The following is a 22,034-nucleotide window of genomic DNA, read 5'->3' as shown; positions in this document are numbered from 1 at the left end:
ATTATAATACATAGAATCCACTAACAACAATTAGAGCAATAAATAAGCAACTTAGCCCCACCACGAAATGCCTGCCAGAACAGGCAAGGCTTGCCAATAGGAAGGTGGGTGAACACACGTCATTCCAGAGCTTGAGGGCCATGGATAAACAGCCAGGTAAGTGTTTGTATAAATGACAGCACACAGAACACTAGAGTAGTACTCACATGTAAAGCTGAGGGATCAGGAAGGAACTCAGCATCCTCTCCAAAGATGAAGTCAGGTGGCAGTTCTGGATAGTAGGCATTAAAAATTATATCCCCTAAAACAAGCAAACAAGTAAGGAAATAGCTTAGCTACCACCATAGCAAAGAAAAGTCTATACACATTGACTGCATTCATGTGCAATGCAAGTCTAAACTATTAGCATTGTCTAAACCACCTTTTGTAAGACAACTTGTATACATAAATTCTATACTTAAAAGTCTCCCACATCTTAGTCCGGAAGATGTATTGGCTCCTTAAAATACTGTTCTAATGGGAAAATATGTTACTATGAACCTGTCATATATTATAATATAATATTGATGCTACCTTTGAAGATCATTTGGAAACTGCAGTTGGTCTAGAATTATTGTTGATATTTTTATTAACATTTATTAGACACTTTCTCTCGTCACAGGCAACTCAATGCAGAGGTCAGACTAAAACTATCCATCACAGTGACTCCCAACTGGTTTCCAGGCAAGTTGATACATGATGAGCCACCTGCTCCCAAGTGTGTACCTGTCCAGGTACGCAGGTCATCACCCAAGTGCCTGTTTCATGTTCTATAACCATAGGCTAGCTTAGGCAATCCCAGTACTGTTTCTTTTATTGCCCTCAGATTACAGAACAGCTTCCCAAGGGAGACTCAGCTGGTCCCTTTCCTGGCACCCTTTCTGATACAAGCAAAATGCTTCTCTCTTCCAGAGAACCCTTGAGATGCAAGGCCTAACCCACGTCAATGGTAACTTTCTTGTTCTCTTACTTATTACTTCTTTATGTGTGTGTTTTTGTTATCTTTTAAGACCCCTGGGTGCCTTTGAGGACAGAATTAGTCAGATATACATTTTAAACATAAGGAGCATATGGGTGCAAGGCTTTGCCTCCCCGCCCCTTTGCCCCCGTGTATTAGACTTATTTGCTATTCCAGTATAAATCAGAGGTTGCCAACCTTCCTGGACTAGTGGGAACATTATGAATTTTGAAAACATACTTTGGGAGCCAAGTGAGTGTGGCATAGCGCCAGAATAAGCTACCTGGATTTGAAGTATGACAGCTGTTGTGAATGATGATTTGGAGGAGGAAAACTGATCTCTTACAAAGAGGATGCAGTGGTTAGCCGCAAAGGAAGTAGGCACTTCAGCTTGTACTCAGCACCAATCTCACAAGACAAAACCATGAACACTTCAAAATGTTCCTGTTACGACATTCTGTGGCCATTTTTCATAGAATTATTCTGCTTTCAAAAGATAACAGCCACACATCTAGCAACAGGATGTTTGGTGTTCCTGTACACTGTTGTCTGCTTATAGTAATAATTTCCACAAGTGCCAATTATGAATGTCCTTTGCCCATCAAAAAACATTTTGTTCTGAACCACAAACACTGTCATTCATAATGCTTCGAAGCACATATTAACACTTCTCATCTGCTACTTATTTGCAGCTATATCACATCCATATTTGCTGGCTTTAAATATGCATTCTCTCTTACCATAGATTGCCATTTTTCATTTGAGTACTGTAGATCCAACTCAAAAAACATGCTGCCAATCTTGCTGGATTTGTAAAGAGAGGCATGTGTAATATTGGAAAGTTGTTATATTCAGCAGACCATAACGCTGAAGTATATTCTTTCTCAATACTGTTGCAGTCATATAAGGACCTAACAGTAATCATCATGGGGCAGATCTCACCTGTTGCTTTGTAACTGTTTTAATATTTTGTTCATCACAGTCTTGTCATCTCCAACTTCACCATCATCCTGTGCTGTAGGCTAGGTTGAAATAGCAAACATCATATAGACAGCTCCATGGATGAACAGGGTTTGAACTGAGGTCTCGCCAGTGCCTCCCTGTACAACCATGGCTGTTTGGTGACACACACACACACACACACACACACACACACACACATGTTTTAAGGCACCAGGGGAGAGAAACATGTGAACTTCTGGATATTGTTGGACTGCAACTCCCATCATCCATTGGTCATTCTGGATGAAGCTGAGAAGTATTAGTGTCTAAGTACATATGAAGAACCATAGGTTTCCCAGGCTAGTTTAAGAGTAGTACGCTTTTTTAAAAAAATCATGATGTGAAATCTTTTTTTCCATCATATATATCCAAATACATGGAACTATGCCACTGGAATTTTACCTGATATCACAGAAAAAGCCTAATGTTTTGTTTCAGACAATTCAGATACAGTGGTACCTTGACTTACGAACGACTCGATAACCAAATTTATTGACTTACGAATGGGGCAAATGGTCGCACGCTTACAAATTTCTTGACATCCGAACGGAAACCGCGGCAGTTTTAGATAGGGTTTTTTCGACTTACGAATTTTTCCGTTTCCAATGCATTCCTATGGGAAATCGCGTTTCCAATGGCGCTTTTCAACTTACGAATTTTTCGACCTACGAAGGTGCCTTCGGAACGGATTAAATTTGTAAGTCAAGGCACCACTGTACTTTTTTGTGACATAAGATGTTTAAAAAAATTATAAATTGCCTAAATAATTATTCCTTTTCAGATATAATGCGGTTAGGAAAAAGCTGCCACCCGAGTTTATGTGTACTCTCAACATTTAAACTGTATAAACATGTACTCTGGGTGATAAAACATTTCCTACATTTTAGGAACACATAGGCTTCTATGCTCTACTAAAAACATAGACTACTTGCTACTTGTTTTCCAGTTGTCTTTTACTGACAATTCAGAAAGCCAGTCTTAGCAACTAGTATAAGATGGTAGAATATAATTTTCTTCTTCTCAGCAATTACATAAGTATATATGAAATAGGGGGGGGGAACTGCAAGAGTAGCAGCTAAACAATTTATATTAGCTTACAATATGCTCCTCTTGTTCAGATATATTGGTGCAGCTTGCACAGGTCAGAGGCCACCCAGGCACCTTAGAAATAACATATCATTCTCATTGGGTGGCCATTTACAGCTGAGTACATGAATGACAGAGGCTTGTAAACACCAATACAGAGAGACCTGTGCATGTTCAGGCAACTGAGAACGAAGCCCTTGAACTAGGATGAAATAGGCTAAGGCTAAGGCAGTGTACACACCAGAATGGTAATGCGCACATGCGTCACACAGATCTGATTTTTCCATGTAAGCTTTTGCGCATGTCTGTCAACAGAAAAGCACTTTCAAATGAGCTTTGTCTCAAGAGGTTTTTGTTTTCCAGGCTAAGCCACAACAACAGGTTGTCAAACGCAACACTGTTTCTGTCAACAGAGCAACTGCTCTGAGGGGATGTATCCAAATTGTGAGGGGATGTATCCAAATTGTGTGCTGTTGTCCCTTTGCCTCAATTAGTACTTCCCCAATCACTCCAATTTCTAGAAATCTGAGGGTCACTGTGGGAATGCATGCAAGTATTTGTTCACCTGTGGGCCCAATGCATTTTTTTAAAAAAAAGATACGAGTTTTCCAATATACCTTACTTACACAAAACACTGGATTTATTTAAAGAACCCCAATTGTGTGTGCCCCACTTTATCCATCAATTGGGAATGTCTAAATTAAACAGGGGGTAGGAAGTGAAGGCTGCCACTTGGATGAGGACAATGTCACGTGGGTGTGAAAATATGCACACCTCAAATCCACTTTAAACTGCTGTGTGTACACAGCCAAAAATACTAACATCAAGCACATCAATGGCTAAACCCTCTTCCCCAGAGTAAATACTGATTTTTAAATAATTATTTCTACATGAGGCCCAAAGAAGTCACCTATGGTATCCATATCTGAATCTCCCATATGGCAGCAACTCATGAAAAATGATTCCCCTCATTAATATGGGGCTTGGTTCGTTTTGTCTATTTGATATATTTTAATAAACTTACCAGGAGAAAGAATTACGTAATGAATGCTAGTGTGTCATGAGGATATTCACACCCTGCCTTAAAGCAGAAGCTTGGATAAGATCAGCTTCATGTCCTTTGTATATGAGCTCCCTATGGATATTCCAGAATCTGATAGCTGGTTACCAAACCAAGCAATACTCATGACTGCTGGGAGGAGCACAGAGAGAAGAAATGTCATGGTGCATTTGTAACTGGGTGCCTTCATCTTCCCTAGCTGCAATAAAACATGCCTCTCTCCTATAGGTCTCTACAGCCACAGCAGGTGCTGTAATTCCCCAATGGTTTGACCTTACCCTCAATGGAACACTCTCCCATTGTTTCTTGAGAAAGACGGATGCCAACAATTCATTGCCTTTTTAGGAAATGAGCATCACATTTTGTCATTTACAGCAATAAATAAATTAAAAGCTATACTTGCTCCTTTGTTTCCTGGTGCCATTTTTCTTTCATGTGACTTGCACAATTAACAGTTTCAAAGATCTCAATCTAATATAAAACCACGCACAGGCAACAGAATGAACTCTAAAAGTGGTAAGCCACAAAACCAGATGCTAGCACATCATGTAAGAGGCCATCTTTAACTCCACTGAATTAGATGTTTCCACCACTGATGTAATAGGTTTGGATTGCATCTTAGGGGTTGATTCACTGACCACTTCCCACTTGCTTTCTCCCACTGACTTCAAAACACTTTCTTGGTTTATGGTCCACTTTAGAGTGATGTGATGTGGAGTGTGTGAGAGCGATGTAGTCCAAACTGAGATCTATCAACCAATGCCTGTACAGAAGAACAGACACTCACTAGAAAAGCTTCACCATTAGAACAACTGTCCACAAAAAGCAACCAAAAAGATCAATAGAATTATAAACTCCCCTACTCTTAAAACAGAGCCCCACATACTGACAGAGACTGATGACTGCACAGAGTTGAGACCTTTGGAAACCTGTCTGCCACCTCCCAGCACTTTATAGGACTAAGGACCTGGGCATACATCCCTCAAGGCCAAATGCCTCCCCCAGAAGGGCGCCACTGCATTTGCTGCACAGGCAGATTTTTTTTTATTCCCCAGCTGCAACAGGGACAGATCTACTAGAGTACCAACTGCCAGATCATGTCAGCTGCAGGAGGGAGGAGCCCTTGCAGTTGAAAAAAGACTGCACTGGAGGGGATAACTGCCCTTCAGTGCCTATTCCATCTTGCCTCCCCCTTCGCCACACTGCAGGAGAATGGTTGAAGCCTTTTTCTCTCCTCAAGCCAGGCATTTCTTGGATGCATAACAAGGGCTGCAATGGCTGCTGTCATGAGAGCCAGTTCCATAAAGCCTGGAAGCTTTGACAAGGCTGCTTAACAAACTGGTAAAAGGGGATCATTGCACATGCATATTTGAACTGATAAAGAAGATGCAACAGAAACACCCATTCCCATCACCCCCACCCTCCGAATATACATAAGGGTCTGGTTACTTCTGTTTCAGTGTATCTGATGAAGTGTGCATGCACACGAAAGCTCAGACCAAAATAAAAACTTAGTTGGTCTTTAAGGTGCTACGGAAGGAATTTTTTTATTTTGTTTCGACTCAGACCAACACGGCTACCTACCTGTACCTCTAATCTGTTTATTTAAAACATGTGTTACCCCACTCCTCAACTTTACAACTCCCAAGGCAGCTTAACAATACATGGGGAGGAATACAACATCATGCTAAGACCATCGCTCCATCAGGGCTATCATTTTGACTTGCCAGGTGGAAAAAAACCCCACCCCTCTTTCCCCTGTGTGCTGTTCTGGCTATTTTCCTGACACCCTCTATCTACCCTGTGAGCTGATTTCAGGGGACACGGGGGGTGGGGGGGTGGGAGGGAGAAAGCCTCATTGCGTGAGCATTGGTCATTGTGCAGGGCTTCTGCTAATGGAACTCATTCGTTCAATTATGTTCATTAAAAATACATAAATAACCAAATGATCAGCATATTAAAAATAAAGACATTGCTAAAAGCAACAGAAATGTATTTTCATAAACCACCACAATTAGAACAGAGTTAACAAACATTATCTAAAACATTTAGGGGAATAGAAATGTCTTCTATCAGTCTTGTACCAAATGAAGGTTCAGCACCATGAAAACCTCCCTGGGGAGAGCATTCCATACAGCAGGCACTTTCCCCAGTTAGTCTCAGAAGGTAGTTAACTTTAAAGTTTGAGCACTTACATTTTAGTGTTTCTCCAGCATATGGAATGTGCAACTTAAAGCGATCACAGCTGGGCCCAAGAGTCAAGGACATGCAGCTAGAAGGGAAAGAAGAGGGAACTGAAGGACCAAGATGCACACAATATCAGAGTCTGATCAATGAGCAACACATGCCCCAGATTAAATGACAAAGGCATTAGATAAAAGCATAGGAAAACCAAAGTATTTTATATCAGAAATCTGAAAGCCATGATTGGTGTCAGCTTTTATTTACTGTAAAGCGCTCAAAGTATGTAAAGTACTTTAGAAATAAAAACACAGTACAGGATCTCTTGCCCATTCCAGTGGCTCCTGTTACCAAATAAAAGTAGAAAACTGCTCCTCATCCACATTTCCTTATGTGTTCTTCAATAATGTCTCCTGTCCAAAAAGAAAAGAGCAATGGCTGCAACAGTTCCTCCATATATTGCATGTGGACTTGCTTTCTCTCAAGGAAAACATCCCCATAATACAATAAAATACCTAATACATACCTCAAATGGCTATTATGTCTGCAGTCCTATGCACCTCCAGAGGTGGGAGATCAATGAATACAGTGGGGGTTACATAAAAGTAAACATGCCTAAGATTCACTTGCTTCTTTAGTAAGATATTCAATAACCTTCTCAACCCTTTATTAACTGACTTTTATATGATACAAGGTATTATTCTGTGTCATTGTCACATTTATGCTATAGCCTTGCTTTCTTTGGGTTTTTTCCTTGAAGTTTTCATTTATAAATATGGGACGTGTGTGGCACTGTGGGTTAAACAACAGAGCCTAGGGCTTGCCGATCAGAAGGTCGGCGGTTCGAATCCCTGTGACAGGGTGAGCTCCCGTTGTTCAATCCCTGCTCCTGCCAACCTATCAGTTCGAAAGCACACAGTGCAAGTAGATAAATAGGTGCCGCTCCAGCGGGAAGGTAAACGGCATTTCTGTGTGCTGCTCTGGTTCGCCAGAAAGAGTTTAGTCATGCTGGCCACATGACCGAGAAAAACTGTCGGCGTACAAATGCCGGCTCCTTCAGCCAGTAAAGCAAGATGAGCGCCGCAACCCCAGAGTCGTCCGCAACTGGACCTAATGGTCAGGGGTCCCTTTACCTTTTATGTCTTTATTATATTATATAAAATGAGATTTCTTCCCCACCCCACTTCACACATCTGAAAAATATATATCAAAAAGGTTGATTTTAAAAAAACAAAGCCGTTTGCGGATTCTCTCTGCCAATAGGGATGATCTAAAAATAACTCCAGCGTACTGCCATGGGCACCTTTGGCCATGCTCAGTGTCACTGCTCACCACTAAACAGTCACCACATGTACCCAATATGTAGAGAGGGAGGAGAGAGTTGGCAGTGGATACAGAATCAAAATCAAGCAGTGAGTGACCACCAGTGCATGAGAGGGTTGCACCCCAGGCAGAAACATTGGCCTGTGAATACCGGTAATTTCCCTCATAGTCTACCATTAAAGGCTCCACATTTAAGTTTCACCCAGCATGGCCCGATATTCTGAACACCTATTCAAACTCATGAACAGATCCATCTTTTGCACTGAACTCCCAACATCCATTGAAACAATCACAAAGGTTCAGCTATGCATGACATTTAACTTTTCACAAGTTCCCTATAACACACCTGCAGCAGATTATTGCTTATTGGACATCATACTGAGCTGTAGCTTGACATGTGATTCCAATCATCCTTGTAAATCATAGATTTGAAGGCTGTTTAGTCCAGCCTCATGTTCAGAGCTAGAGCATCTATATATATAAAAATGTAGGCACTGCGTCCGCGGAAGTCACAGCTTTTCTCTGTAGCTGCTGAACCGTAATGTAACAAATTTGGCCACAAAGTTCCATGCCCATCAGGGAGGGATCTGGCATCATTTCCCCCCCCCCCCCAAAAAAACCCACTCCTTTCACACCTAAAATAATGATTAAACACAAAAAGTGGTGCCCAAATTAGACATCACCACCAGAAGCTCTGAAAACTCCAGCAGCATCCAATAGAAAGGCAGATTGCACCCTGCCGCCTCCAAAGCTGCGCCGCCAGATGACATCATAAAATTCCACAGCAACCAACTGAAAACAGTCCTTTTGCAGCAACAAGGCCCAGCTTTTTCAATAGGCCGCAGCATTGCCAAGCAGGGAAAACTGAGTAGGTCGCACCATTCAGTAGGCCACAGGCAAAAACAAACAGAATAGGGCCTTTCATAATGGAGGGGGGGTCACCGGGATGAGGCACAACAAAGGGAGGGGGAAACACATAGCCAAGGGGGGGGAGGAAGAACCCTGAGTCAGCCAAAGCAGTGGGGGGTGGGTTGGGACAGGGAAAACTGAGTTGTTGTTGTTGTTTAGTCGTTTAGTCGTGTCCGACTCTTCGTGACCCCATGGACCATAGCACGCCAGGCACTCCTGTCTTCCACTGCCTCCCGCAGTTTGGTCAAACTCATGTTGGTAGCTTCGAGAACACTGTCCAACCATCTTGTCCTCTGACGTCCCCTTCTCCTAGTGCCCTCAATCTTTCCCAACATCAGGGTCTTTTCCAAGGATTCTTCTCTTCTCATGAGGTGGCCAAAGTATTGGAGCCTCAGCTTCACGATCTGTCCTTCCAGGGAGCACTCAGGGCTGATTTCCTTAAGAATGGATAGGTTTGATCTTCTTGCAGTCCATGGGACTCTCAAGAGTCTCCTCCAGCACCATAATTCAAAAGCATCAATTCTTCGGCGATCAGCCTTCTTTATGGTCCAACTCTCACTTCCATACATCACTACTGGGAAAACCATAGCTTTAACTATACGGACCTTTGTCGGCAAGGTGATGTCTCTGCTTTTTAAGATGCTGTCTAGGTTTGTCATTGCTTTTCTCCCAAGAAGCAGGCGTCTTTTAATTTCGTGACTGCTGTCACCATCTGCAGTGATCAAGGAGCCCAAGAAGGTAAAATCTCTCACTGCCTCCATTTCTTCCCCTTCTATTTGCCAGGAGGTGATGGGACCAGTGGCCATGATCTTGGTTTTTTTGATGTTGAGCTTCAGACCATATTTTGCGCTCTCCTCTTTCACCCTCATTAAAAGGTTCTTTAATTCCTCCTCGCTTTCTGCCATCAAGGTTGTGTCATCTGCATATCTGAGGTTGTTGATATTTCTTCCCGCAATCTTAATTCCTGCTTGGGATTCATCTAGTCCAGCCTTTCGCATGATGAATTCTGCATATAAGTTAAATAAGCAGGGAGACAATATACAACCTTGTCGTACTCCTTTACCAATTTTGAACCACTCAGTTGTTCCATATCCAGTTCTAACTGTAGCTTCTTGTCCCACATAGAGATTTCTCAGGAGACAGATGAGGTGATCAGGCACTCCCATTTCTTTAAGAACTTGCCATAGTTTGCTGTGGTCGACACAGTCAAAGGCTTTTGCATAGTCAATGAAGCAGAAGTAGACGTTTTTCTGGAACTCTCTAGCTTTCTCCATAATCCAGCGCCAAACTGAGCATAATCCAGCATAATCCAGTGGAAAACTGAGTAGGCCACAGCATTTCCCAGCAGGGAAAAATGAGTAGGCCTCGCCATTGCCCAGTAGGCCACAGGCAAAAACAAACAGAATAGGGCCTTTCACAGGGTGGGGGAATCACAGGGATGAGGCACAACAAAGGGAGGGGAGAAACACTTAACCATGGGGGGAAGGTAGGACCCTGAGTCAGCCAAAGCAGTGGGGGGTGGGGACATTTTTAGGAACACGTGTGGGTGGGGGAGTCTTATTTTTGAAACTTACAGTAGGGGAGTCAGGGTTGGGACAGGGCAGGTGAGGGGACTCTAAAGGGAGACTATGAAGGTCCATTTAACACAAAAACCCACAGCAACACATGGCCAGGACAGCTAGTACCTAATAAAAGCTTGTCCCCACCCCTCTAAGTAATTGGGTTCCTTGTCAAACTGATCTTTCAGGTATTTCTTCCAAGGTCTCATTAAAATCTACCTTCCTATAACTTATGCCCATCAATCTAGTCCTGCTGTCTGGGGCAGCAGAGGACAAGTCTTTGCTCTCTTCATTTGACAGCCCTTCAGACATTTGAAGAATGCAGTCATGCCCACTGTCCCTGCACCCTGGTCTTCTCTTCTTCTAGATAAACATACCCAGTTTGGGGGGGGGGGAAATGTATTTCTGATTTTGCAACTGAACCACTTCATTTAGTTCACTACATAATAGCAGGGGGAGAAAGGATAATATTCTTTACAGTGTAATAGAGATAATAATAAGAGCATCCTTAAAAGCAACACTAAGTATTTTCTAGGCTGTTAAGATTCTGCCTTTTAATACACACACACAGGTCTAGAAATGAGAGCTAACAGCAGATGCAGCTACATTTTGTCAAATTACTTTTTGATAAAGCTACACAAGAGATTTCGAAAGCAGGTACACTCTAAGCAAAAAGTATTAGTTAGCAAAATACTTTTAAGGGGCTACAAATGCTGTCAAGAGAAAAGGAAATAGTAGTGAGAAAATTGATCATTAATAGTGGTTCCCAAGATATAAATCAAATAGATGCAGGCACCATATAAGAACACTTAAGCATATCCTGCAACATTTACTGGTTGTGTAAAGTCGCATCTTGCTTGCTTTTGCTCTGCCCCCCTCCACAGGGTAGAGGAAGCTTATCCACAAGTTTGCAGTATTATATTATGAGCCTTCTGTAACAGTAGTTCTAAAATATTAAACTTTGGGTGCCTTGGGGGAGAAAGTGAACAGCTAGCTTTCTTGAAGTGCCCAAGTTACACATCAAAATAATTAAAGGCAAACTCAAAATCATTTCACAAAACCAACACAACAGTGTTAGTACCAAACATAATATTTGGAAATATGACCGTCCCCCACTACTATGCCAAATAATGGCAGAAATACAGTTAGCAGGGGGTTCAGCTAATCTAGGCTAAATAGGCAGTTACATTGTTGTAGCAGAATTTCACTCTGCCTGGTGGATCAAGTTTGCAGTCTGAGAGTGCTCCTGGAGCCTGCTAGGCTCCAAGAAGCCAAGGTAGCAGCCATGGCCAGAAACATTTACATCCTGCTTTGGCTAGTGTACCAGCTGGACCGTCTCCTAGAAAAGGCCTATGCATGCCATTATCAACTTTGGACTGCGCTACTGCAATGTACTATATCTGAGGATGTTTTCAGACACTTTGTTTAGTACAGAATGCAGCAGACAGTGTTTGTGATGCAGATGAACCAGTATTATTCACTGGCTGTCAATTAATTTCCAAGACAAGTGTTTTACCTTGATGCCTGTCCCCTTTTTAATTTTTAGCCATGCCTGTAAAGCTGAATGCGCACAAGTTAAACGTGTATAAGCTGTGAGTTATCTGTATTCAAATGATACAGCCATTATGCCTAGTAGCCACTGACAGTCGTATCTTTCAAGCCACTTGCAAAGATGTGGCTATCATCACATCTTTAACTATGTGCTGTGTGCAAAAGTGCATCCTTTAGTCTGCCCTGAATTCGATGACCCTTTCTTCTAATATTATGATAGAGTATTCCAAGTGTGGTTGCACAACAGATCTTTATTTGGTATTGTTTTGCCAGTTTTATTTTATTTATTCCTTTTCTAATTATGCCCAATGTGGAATTTGTACCTTTTCAATAGCGATGCAGAGATTTGCAATTCACTGCCCACACCTGGCTCCCTCTTTACTTGTTTTTGGGGGCACCAAGTCTAGACGCTGCCATTCAGATGAACACGTATGACTTAAGGCAGTGGTCAACTTTGGTAGTTTTAAATCTCTCTACTGCTGGCGTTTCAATTTATTTATTTATTTTACTTTTTTATGAATTTGTTGGGCGGTTGTTGTTTATTTTTATCTTATTATGGGTACTGATAGTCGCCTCAGGTGTCTTTAAATAGGCTGAAAGAGGCAGCATAAAATATTTAAATAAAATAGGTTACAGGGGAGTTTCCCAGAAAAAGCAAGACCTATTCTATATTAAAATTATATGAGCAAATCCCTAGGTTAAGAACGTGCTTATTACGTTGTGTGAGCTGTGCTCAATTATTCCCCACAGCTCAGAAATGTCAGCTGTCAGAACAGACCCACTAATGAAGAAATCAGCACAGAAACATGTCATAGCGTCCGTGCTTGACAGCAGTGTCAGCCACTGAAATTTATTACTATTGCTTCTCTAGACTTGTGGTTAATACAACACCAAGTTATACTGAGGGTTCATTGGACATCAGTAATGTATGCAAAGTTACAGCTACCATCCTACATCTATTGGTGGCCTCCTGGCCAGGTATAGAAGAGTCATGTTTAGGAACATAGTTCACCTAGCTCAATACACGGTGTAGGAGCAGCATTCCAGGGTATCAGATAGGGGTATTTTCAATCCCTATGTGAAGATTTTGGAGACTGAACCTTGGGCCTTTTGCTTGCAAAGCATGCACTATATTACTAAACTGCAGTTCTTTCCTAAAATAAAAGTTCTTCCTCAGCCCAATCCTAGTCCTAAGGGAAAAAAAAAGGTAAAGGTAAAGGACCCCTGGACAGTTAAGTCTAGTCAAATATGACTATGGGCTAAACTGATTCTGGTGCACGGAATACCGTGACAAGTGACAGAGTGCATGGAAATGCAGTTTACCTTCCTGCTGCAGCGGTACCTATTTATTTATCTACTTGCGCAGGTATGCTTTTGAACTGTTAGGTTGGCAAGAGCTGGACAAAGCAACAGGAGCTCACCCCGTTGTGTGGATTTGAACTGCTGACTTTACGATCAGCAAGCCCAAGGCTCAGTGGTTTAGATCACAGCACCACCCATGTCCCTAGATCTAGTGCTAAACCCCCATCTAGCATTATTGCCAACAGCTAAAGATCAAAGGAGGTATTCAACAACAAGAAAATTCTTACACAATATAACTAGCATTCAACAGTAACATTGTAAGAAAAGTTAACTTTGGGGAGCCCTATTTTTCAAATTATGTATAGCCAAATACTTAAGACAGGCATTTAGGGTTGGTTATGAAACCAAATGTGATATGAAAATGAAATGCTCAAACACATTAGATTCATTTCTGAAATCAATTACCAAGCTCTACCAATGAATAATAATATTAAATCCAATTGTGTTGCACTACACATTAAACCATGATTTCTATAGCCTTGCTAAAAATTTCTTTAATTTCTTCATTCCAGATAAATTAAACATTGTAACTGACAACAAAAATTGGCACATAGACATTATTTGAATTAACTGAGGGCACTTACCCAGATTTCAGATCTGTAATCCTTAAACAGTTAGTTGCATCCAATCCTACTTTTCCATTCCTGACCACATTAGAAACAAAAGGAGAAAGTGCCGGAGATATTCTGTGCAAAGCAACTTCAGGGGACATACTAATCTGCAAGGTGCACTCAGTTCTGCAAGTAAAAATAATTGTGAACATATCAAAGAGTAGCCACACCATTTCTATACACATTTTAAAAGTGACTACTCTGAGACATGACAGACAAGGCAGGGCCAAAGACAAGGCAAGTAAGGAAAGGATGATGAAGGCAAGCAACTTTTAAAAAAAGACTGATGAAAGTAGGGGCCAAGGGAAAGGAAATGGAAGCAAAGCCTGCTGGGAACAGGGGGGTAGATTTGGGCTAGCTGCTGCCCATCCACTGAGCTATGGTCCACAGTTATAGCCACATGGCCATTGCACTCCTAATATTTAGTAAGCATGGTTCTCTCATTTTGTTCATTGGTCCATTATAAAATACAATGCAACTTATGACCTAACAAGATGAGAATAACCCACCACTGGCTTGATAAATCTTCTGGTTCTGCTGTTTGCTTGGGGTGACAAAAGCAGAGGTGGAGGGGTTGTTGTCAGGCACTTGGCAATTCAGCTGATGGGCTGCACTCAACTCAGTGTGTCACCAGTTGTGCAGGCCTGATAGTTACTTCAGCAGTTGGACAGTGCCCTTTTATTAATCTCTCAAAGAGTTTAGTGACCGTTAACACATTTTAAAGTTTATCAGAGTTTTAAATTTACCCACCATTCCAAACAATTTACTAAAATACCTCGTTAAGTCAGAACTGGAATCAAATATGCTGTGCTTATTATTTTTATCCAAATAAAATTGGGTAAAAAAATTGGGGGAAAGTATCTCTTAGTAACGATAGAAAACTTAACGTGCTTTGAATTTCTGCCCAAGTACTACATATGAGATCACATTAAACTTTATAAGCAGCATATTCATAAGTAGCAGAAGACTACAGTGCTGCAAACAAAACAGAACACTTCAGAAATAAGATAAATGGTTAAATGCCATTGAGTCATTTTCCAGTTTTATTGATAGATTCATAAATGTATAAATTGTTTACACAACCCTCACATGAAGCTGTCTTATCCAAAGTCAGAGCACTGGTCCATCTACCCCAGTACTGTCAACTCTGACTGGCAGCAGTTCTTCAAGCTCCTATCCTCATATCGATGGTAGGCAGCCGGCGCTTGTTTTTGGAGGGCACCCTTACCTTTGACAGCTATGTGTTGTAAAACTCAACAGTTTTCCTCAATGTGACATAAAATACTAATACTTGGCATGCAGAGATAGCTTGCTCAAGAGCCGAATGCACACTTCACACACGTCATATCACAGCAACCTTACACGGTAGACTTAGAATCATTATACCTGTTTCCCAGTTTTGAAATGTTAAAATGGTTGTAATATTAGTGAAATGTATAAACCTGAAAAGCATATATATATATTATACCCACGATTCTAGATTCAGGTAGGTAGCCGTGTTGGTCTGACGCAGTTGAAATAAATAAATAAATAAATAAATTTTGGTCCAGTAGCACCTTAGAGACCAATTAAGTTTGTTCTGTGTATAAGGTTTCGTGTGGTCTCTAAGGTGCTACTGGACCAAATTTTTATTTATTATTTATTATACCCATATTGCAGATGCAGCGGATCCAGTCAAATGGCCGCTTAAGCTCATGGCAAAGATGATGCCTGAGCCAGGGGACTTCCCAACTCAGCAGTCCCTATCCACTACAACTGGCTTTCTACCTGTAGCAAGAATGAGTGGCACGTGAGCCCAGCAAGGGCACCAGCTGCTGCAACCCTGCAGTCTATTAGAAACACAGGAAACGGGTATTATAAGCAGCAGTATTGCTTCATAAATTAGCAGGACCAACAAGTAAGGAACAGCACAAGCTCTACACACAATTGGTAGTGTTTCCTATAAAACGGTCTCCCCCCGTCTGAGGGGTTGTTGCCCCTTCTCCAGAACCCTCTCCTCAGCCAAGCCACCCCCCTTACTACATGCTTTGCTCCCCCAATAAACAGAGAAAGAGGAGGGGTGGGGAAACCCCACCAGCATCCACCCACACACCCCACACCCCACCCCACCCCCTGTTGCTGTGTGTAAAGGGAAACTGCACGGGGGCGGGAGGGGAGAAGTACGGGCAAACAAACCTCCAAGAAACCCAGCAGCTGCCACTCGCCTTGCCCCGCGCGCCTGCGTAGACCCTCCCACTCCGCCCAGCACGCTGCTGCGTGCGCGCCCGCGCGCCAACCTCCTGCAGGAAAGCCAAGCGCGCACCCGGTAGGCAGTTAAAAAAAAAAAACCGGGGCTTCCGTGGAAATATAGGCAACTAAAGCGCGCCTGGAAAAAAGAAAATTCGCGCCCGTTAGAACGGGGAGCAGAGTTATAATGGGGTGCTCCGATAACGGTGTGCTGAGCTCGCCCCGCAGTCGAAGTTCGGGAAAGCGCAGAGTAAAAACTCAGGCGCCTTGGCGGGCGCACGTATTGGGCAGGCGAAGGACCCCCTCTGGCAAAGCGGGGTGAGCGGTGGTTGGAGAGCTAGTGCCCAGGCAGCTCAGGTAGATGCGAGTCACGTTAGGTGCTGTGGTCCTAAACCTCTCTCTCTAACATGGCAGCTGCTGAGGTCGTGGTGGTGGGATCCTGTATGACTGATCTGGTGAGGTTAGTATGGCAAATGGAATCCTCCTCCTCCTGCTGCTGCTGCTGCTGCGCCCCCTGTTTTACCAGCTGCTTCGGTTTTCTTAAGGCTCCTACACCGAAGTGGCTTCAGAGTCCAGGGAGAGGAGTAGGCATGTTGGAGACTGCAGCCCTGCAAGCCCAAGCCTCTGGAAGTAGAGAGAAGGGGGTGGGGGGGGAAAGCAAATGCTGGTCTTAGTGACGAAGTTCATCATGGCCAACTGGAATGGAAAGAGTTCCAAAGAGAGATGGAGCCCCAAGTGAACTGGTTTCTCAGAAGAGCCCATGCAATTCCCTGGCTCCCCTTCTCTCTTCCCTCCACTGCAGTTTGCTTGAAGGGCTGATGCCAGGTGGCAGTTGAGGGGCAAAAGGCCAGAGGAACCTGATATTGCAGCAGAGCTGACAAAGGAATGTGCTCTCTCTCTCTCTCTCTCTCTCTGCTGCAGCCTAGTAGATGTCATGGAGGTTTCTTCTGAAGTATGCCTAAGATGTACACTTGGGAGTAAGTCCCTGTGAACTCTGTGGGTTGCATGCAGCAGTACTGATGTGAGCCATTCTGCCAGAACAATTTCTCTTTCCACAATGGAACATTCTCCTCCTCTCCACACAACCCCAACTGGTTCTGGGTCCTGTCCCACGGTGCCGCCAAACCCTCTGGAACATACGTGGAGAAGAAAGTAATGAGTAATCCTTTTTCACTTGCACCAGTTCTTGAACTAATCATTGCACTAGCACAACTATTTCATTGCATACCACTGGTGCTTTTTTTCTTAAAAAATGTTTAGGGGTACTGTACTCTAATTTTGACTCAAGAAAATCACCATTTTATAGTTCAAATCAGGAAAAATGAATACAGTAAATGGACAAAAGTACAAAGATTCACAAAATGTTTACGGGTATGAGTACCCCTGCGTCCCGCCCCCCCCAAAAAAACCAGTGCAAACCACCTAGTGTGACTTACTTCTGAGTAAATATGCTGAGAGGTGGGTTTCACTGGTGCACGCTTAGGATTGTGCTCCTAATAAGTCCAAAATAAATACTATCTTTTTGTAATTGCAGTTGCCTTTCTGCACATATTAATTGAACTGAAGAAGGGGGGGGGGACTATCCGTTTGTGTGTTGAATGTGAATACCAATTGTAGTTAAAGTACCTCCACGATTCTTTCTGTGGCAGAAACCAACTTTAATTTGTGAAAACATTCAAGCTTTTGAAGTAATTTTAGGTTCACATAGCTTTTTTTGTGCGAGAGGGGAAAAAAATTTGAAGATAAGAGTTTGCATATTCTTACAGATCAATGTATCCCAATGAAACTATCACTGTGGACTTTGCCTTTTCAGTTCTCAGGAGTTAGTACATGAATAACTCTTAGTGGGATATACAAGCAGAACTGAAGAGTTCTAATTCCCCATGCTCAGTGTGACTCAAGTAACCATATTCCTTCCAACTAAGACAAAAGTGCCTACTTTGCATCATGTGCACTGATGAAAATGAAATAACCTGCTGTTTATACTGGAAGGATAAGGTACAGTCCACAATGAATCCCATGTTCTGCCATTACATATTCTCTATTCCCTGACATTATTTACTTAGTACCGTATCCCATTTTTTTTACCAAAGTTAAAGAGAAGGTCACAACAGTCATAAGATGTAAAATACAGTATCTATCAATAGCTTTACAGTCATAACGACAAACAAAAAGACCCCCAAGAACATAGGAACCCACCTTATATCAAGTCAGGCTATTTGTCCATCTCTTCTTTCTGGGTGTGACTTTCCAGGGTTTCAGGTAGGGATGTTTTCCAGCACCTGCCACTGGGTCCTTTTAAGTGGAGATGCCTTAAGGTTGAGCCTGGGCCCTTCTGCATGTGCTCTGCCACAGAGTTATGATCCAGTGGAAACAGGAATATCTGCCTGATACGCTTTTGCCTTCCTACTGCAAATGAAAGTATTTTTCTGAGACCACTGTGACCTGCTACAGAAGTGATGGGTGACTTATTTATTTAGTCAGTAATTTCCAGGAACACTTTCCTCATTTGATGGATTGTTGATGACTGCTTCAAAATTCTTACAAGTGTCTTTCAGAGGATTCTGGAGCATGTTCTAAGGCAGCAGCCTTAAATCATTTCTAACCAGGGACCCACCTTTAGCCCAAACATACATTGGGAGACCCATTTCTTTTCTCTTTTTTGCCATCTGCTGTTGCAAATCTCCGTAGATCATGGCCTCATGTTGGGTCCCAGATCACTAGCTGAAGATCAGTGGTCTAAGGCAGAGATGGAAAACTTTGGAACACATGTCTCTATCTGGCCTTTAAGACTCTCCCTGTTCCTCTGGCCACATCTCTTACTGGCCCTGCTCAAACCCTCAAGTAATTTTGTGTGGCTAGAATGTTTCCTTGGTCTCTGATAATTTGTCCTGTTTGGATGAGGGCTGGAGAGGTGTATGTGTGTGTAGAAACCTCTGGTATTTGTGTGCCTGAAATGTAACCTGTTGTGCAAAAGTAAGACTTCCATCCATTGCTCTGCCCACTACAGACCAATGGCTCCTAGAAGGTTGTACCTGTAAGAATGCAGTGCTTGAACTGAAAAAAAATTCTCCAACCCTGATCTAGGTTGCACTCAGCTGACAAGCACACAGCCAGGTTTGTTAAGCTCACTTGTCACCCTGGAATGCTTCCATTACTTTTCTTCAACTTTGCATTTCAGGGTAAATCAGTAATAGTTCCCCAGCAGTCTTTCAGGCAGTATATCCATAATTATCTATCTTCTCATCAAAGAATCCCTGAAGAGTTTCAGTTAAATCCCAGAGTTATTAGGAACACAGTTTGCAAATACTAATTTAAGCAAATATATTGAGCAGATTATATATTGCTGCTAATGAATAGCTTTTATGTTTGTTTCCTAAAACTAATTAGACAGGGAAGAATAAAACTAAAATAAAAATAAAAATATGCCATCTTTTGTAAAATTAAAAACACTTTTGCATCCACACTGACTTTAGTACAACAAAGAACCAGAAAACACTAAACATATTGGTTTAAAATCTGAAACGTAGGGTTTATTGTGATGTTCAAACACACACTGTTTCCCCACACTGCATTCTGTTGTATTGATTGTCAATGTCAGTGACTCTATAAAGCACTCCTGAATTTCGGCATATGTAGGTTTCTTCCCCAGGAAAGTTAAGGGTATACAGTACTGTAATACCATTACATAATTACCGTACCTGGGAGTACATTTCATTGAATTCAGTGGGACATATTTGTGAGAAGAGATGCATAGTATTGCACTATAAAAATGCTAAAAGGACCTCATGAGACCTTGTTCTTTCATTTTGTATAAGAAGGCTAGCATGTTCTGTGTATTCTGTGTATGTCTGCAACTGCAGACATTGAGGATTGATGATAAGCCTTTAAATGTTCGAATTTTAAATGTCTGTTGGTGGCATTAACAGTGGGAGAGACTATGTCAGGTCTATTAACACCTGACTCTCTAGAAAAGGGATGTTAAAGCTAGAATAGGAACCTGCAGCCCTCCAGATGTTGGACTCCAACTCTCATCCACTCCACCTGCTGGTTCAAAAGCTATCTCCCCCATTTTGCTCTAGAACAGGGGTAGGCAACCTAAGGCCCAGGGGCCAGATGCGGCCCAATCACCTTCTAAATCCGGCCCGAGGACAGTCCAGGAATCAGCGTGTTTTTACATGAGTAGAATGTGTGCTTTTATTTAAAATGCATCTCTGGGTTATTTGTGGGGCATAGGAATTCGTTCATTTCTCCCCCCCAAAAAATATAGTCTGGCCCATCACAAGCTGAAAAAGGTTGCTGGCCCCGCTCTAGATTTTAGGAAACTTTATGTGGGAATAGAGGATTGGGAATGGCTTACCACAGCCCTGTCCTCCAGCATTCTGCCAGTAAGTTGACAAAACCTTAAGTCTTGAGCTCATTACATGAATCTACACACATATCCGGTATTACCTTATTCTAGTGGAATTCAATTCCGGATCAACATATATGTTCATGCAATATTGCAGGAATGCTGTAGAATGGCAGTGAAGGGAACTTACAGATGGCCAGTATTGGCTTTAGATCTGCGTAGCATTTCATGCAGCTGAGAGTTCCAGTACACAAGACTAGTGAGAATGAGACACACTAAAAATAACTGAATTTAAAATGGAAAATTGCTGTAATAGATGAAATTAAATGCAGAGAGCTATGCTGAAACAATCAGAGCAATAATATTGCTTCCTTCCTTCTAATTTATTTGAGAACAAGAGAAGTTGCAACCCTGAAACCAAGCACGTATGCTTGTTGTGGGCAAACAGTATTTCAGTTCTTACCCTCTCATGGAGATTCGTTTGCGTCTGGCTTGCTATTTTCCCCACCCAAAAATAGGAATCGCATCCTGATTTCTAGTCCTATCTTGTAGTCAGTTCTGTTAATAATAAAATTGTTAACTGGCTGAGGAGAAACAATGAAAAACATGAGCCTTAGATTTGAGGAAATGAAAAGGGCAGCATCAATCTACCAAAGCTTCACACTGAGTAACAATAAACAGTAATCATAAATACAGTGGTACCTCAGGTTACAGATGCTTCAGGTTACAGACACTTCAGGTTACAGACGCTGCTAACCCAGAAATAGTACCTCAGGTTAAGAACTTTGCTTCAGGATGAGAACAGAAATTGCGCTGCGGCGGCGCAGTGACAGTGGAAGACCCCATTAGCTAAAGTGGTACCTCAGGTTAAGAACAGTTTCAGGTTAAGAACGGACCTCCAGAACAAATTAAGTTCTTAACCCGAGGTACCACTGTACATTCAAAAGATTGGCAGAGCAATCCTATACTGTACTTTATTCTGCCAGAAATGGCTCTGCGAATGGGGCCATCTGAAAGTGTTTTGGAAGAGTTCTGCTGGCGTATTTGTCATGCCACCAGCATAGCATTTATTTTAAACATTTATACGCCATCTTGAAGAGTAAACTCTTACCAAGTGGCTTCCAACAAAATTAATATTTTATTTAATATATTTTTGCGCCGTAAGACACACCTGACCATAAGACACACTTAGTTTTCAGAGGAGGAAAGGGGGAAAGCCCCATTTTTTGGGGGGGGGGTCAGCTCACAGTTGTGCAGCTTCTTTTGCAAAGAGGAAAAGGCCCTTTTAAAAAGCATGATCTGCTTTTCGCTCCTGGGCAATTCAGCTCCAGGGACCACACATTCACTCCATAAGACGCACAGACATCTCCCCTTACTTTCTAGGAGGAAAAAAGTGTGTCTTATGGAGCGAAAAATACGGTATATAGTACAATATACTCACAAGTAAGGGACGTGGGTGGTGCTGTGAGTTAAACCATAGAGCCTAGGGCTTGCTGATCAGAAGGTCGGCGGTTCGAATCCCCGCAACGGGGTGGGCTCCCGTTGCTCGGTCCCAGCTCCTGCCAACCTAGCAATTGGAAAGCACGTCAAAGTGCAAGTAGATAAATAGGTACCGCTCCGGCGGGAAGGTAAACGCCATTCCCGTGCGCTGCTCTGGTTCGCCAGAAGCGGCTTTGTCATGCTGGCCACATGACCTGGGAGCTGTACGCCGGCTCCCTTGGCCAATAATGCGAGATGAGCGCCGCAACCCCAGAGTCGGTCATGACTGGACCTAATGGTCAGGGGTCCCTTTACCTTTACCTTTACTCACAAGTAA

The 22,034-nt window shown here is 42.5% G+C and overlaps 2 protein-coding genes across 5 annotated transcripts in view; one reads left to right on the top strand and one right to left on the bottom strand.

Annotated features, from left to right (window-relative positions):
• BABAM2 (BRISC and BRCA1 A complex member 2) overlaps positions 1 to 15,924 on the bottom strand; it is a 132,229-nt gene extending 116,305 nt beyond the window's left edge. The window contains exons 1-4 of the mRNA XM_035111504.2: positions 15,817 to 15,924; positions 13,615 to 13,767; positions 6,341 to 6,417; positions 207 to 301 (exon numbers count right to left, since the gene is read on the bottom strand). Of these exons, the coding sequence (XP_034967395.1) occupies positions 207 to 301; positions 6,341 to 6,417; positions 13,615 to 13,742 (300 nt within the window). The 5' untranslated portion in view covers positions 13,743 to 13,767; positions 15,817 to 15,924. The remainder of the gene's footprint in view (positions 1 to 206; positions 302 to 6,340; positions 6,418 to 13,614; positions 13,768 to 15,816) is intronic.
• A 132-nt stretch (positions 15,925 to 16,056) lies between these two features.
• RBKS (ribokinase) overlaps positions 16,057 to 22,034 on the top strand; it is a 76,444-nt gene continuing 70,466 nt past the window's right edge. Inside the window, exon 1 of one of the 4 annotated variants that reach the window (XR_009557383.1) lies at positions 16,057 to 16,327. Coding sequence is in view for 2 of the 4 variants with exons in the window: in XM_060272955.1 (XP_060128938.1) it covers positions 16,275 to 16,327 (53 nt within the window). In the remaining 2 variants the exon portion in view is untranslated. The remainder of the gene's footprint in view (positions 16,328 to 22,034) is intronic. The other 3 variants (XM_035111508.2, XM_060272955.1, XM_035111505.2) reach the window with 3 other exon arrangements.

The sequence above is a fragment of the Zootoca vivipara genome, chromosome 3 (assembly GCF_963506605.1).
Source record: "Zootoca vivipara chromosome 3, rZooViv1.1, whole genome shotgun sequence".
NCBI classification, from domain to species: domain Eukaryota; kingdom Metazoa; phylum Chordata; class Lepidosauria; order Squamata; family Lacertidae; genus Zootoca; species Zootoca vivipara.
The sequence above is the reverse complement of the archived record's forward strand: the minus strand, read 5'-3'. Positions and strand labels throughout refer to the sequence as shown.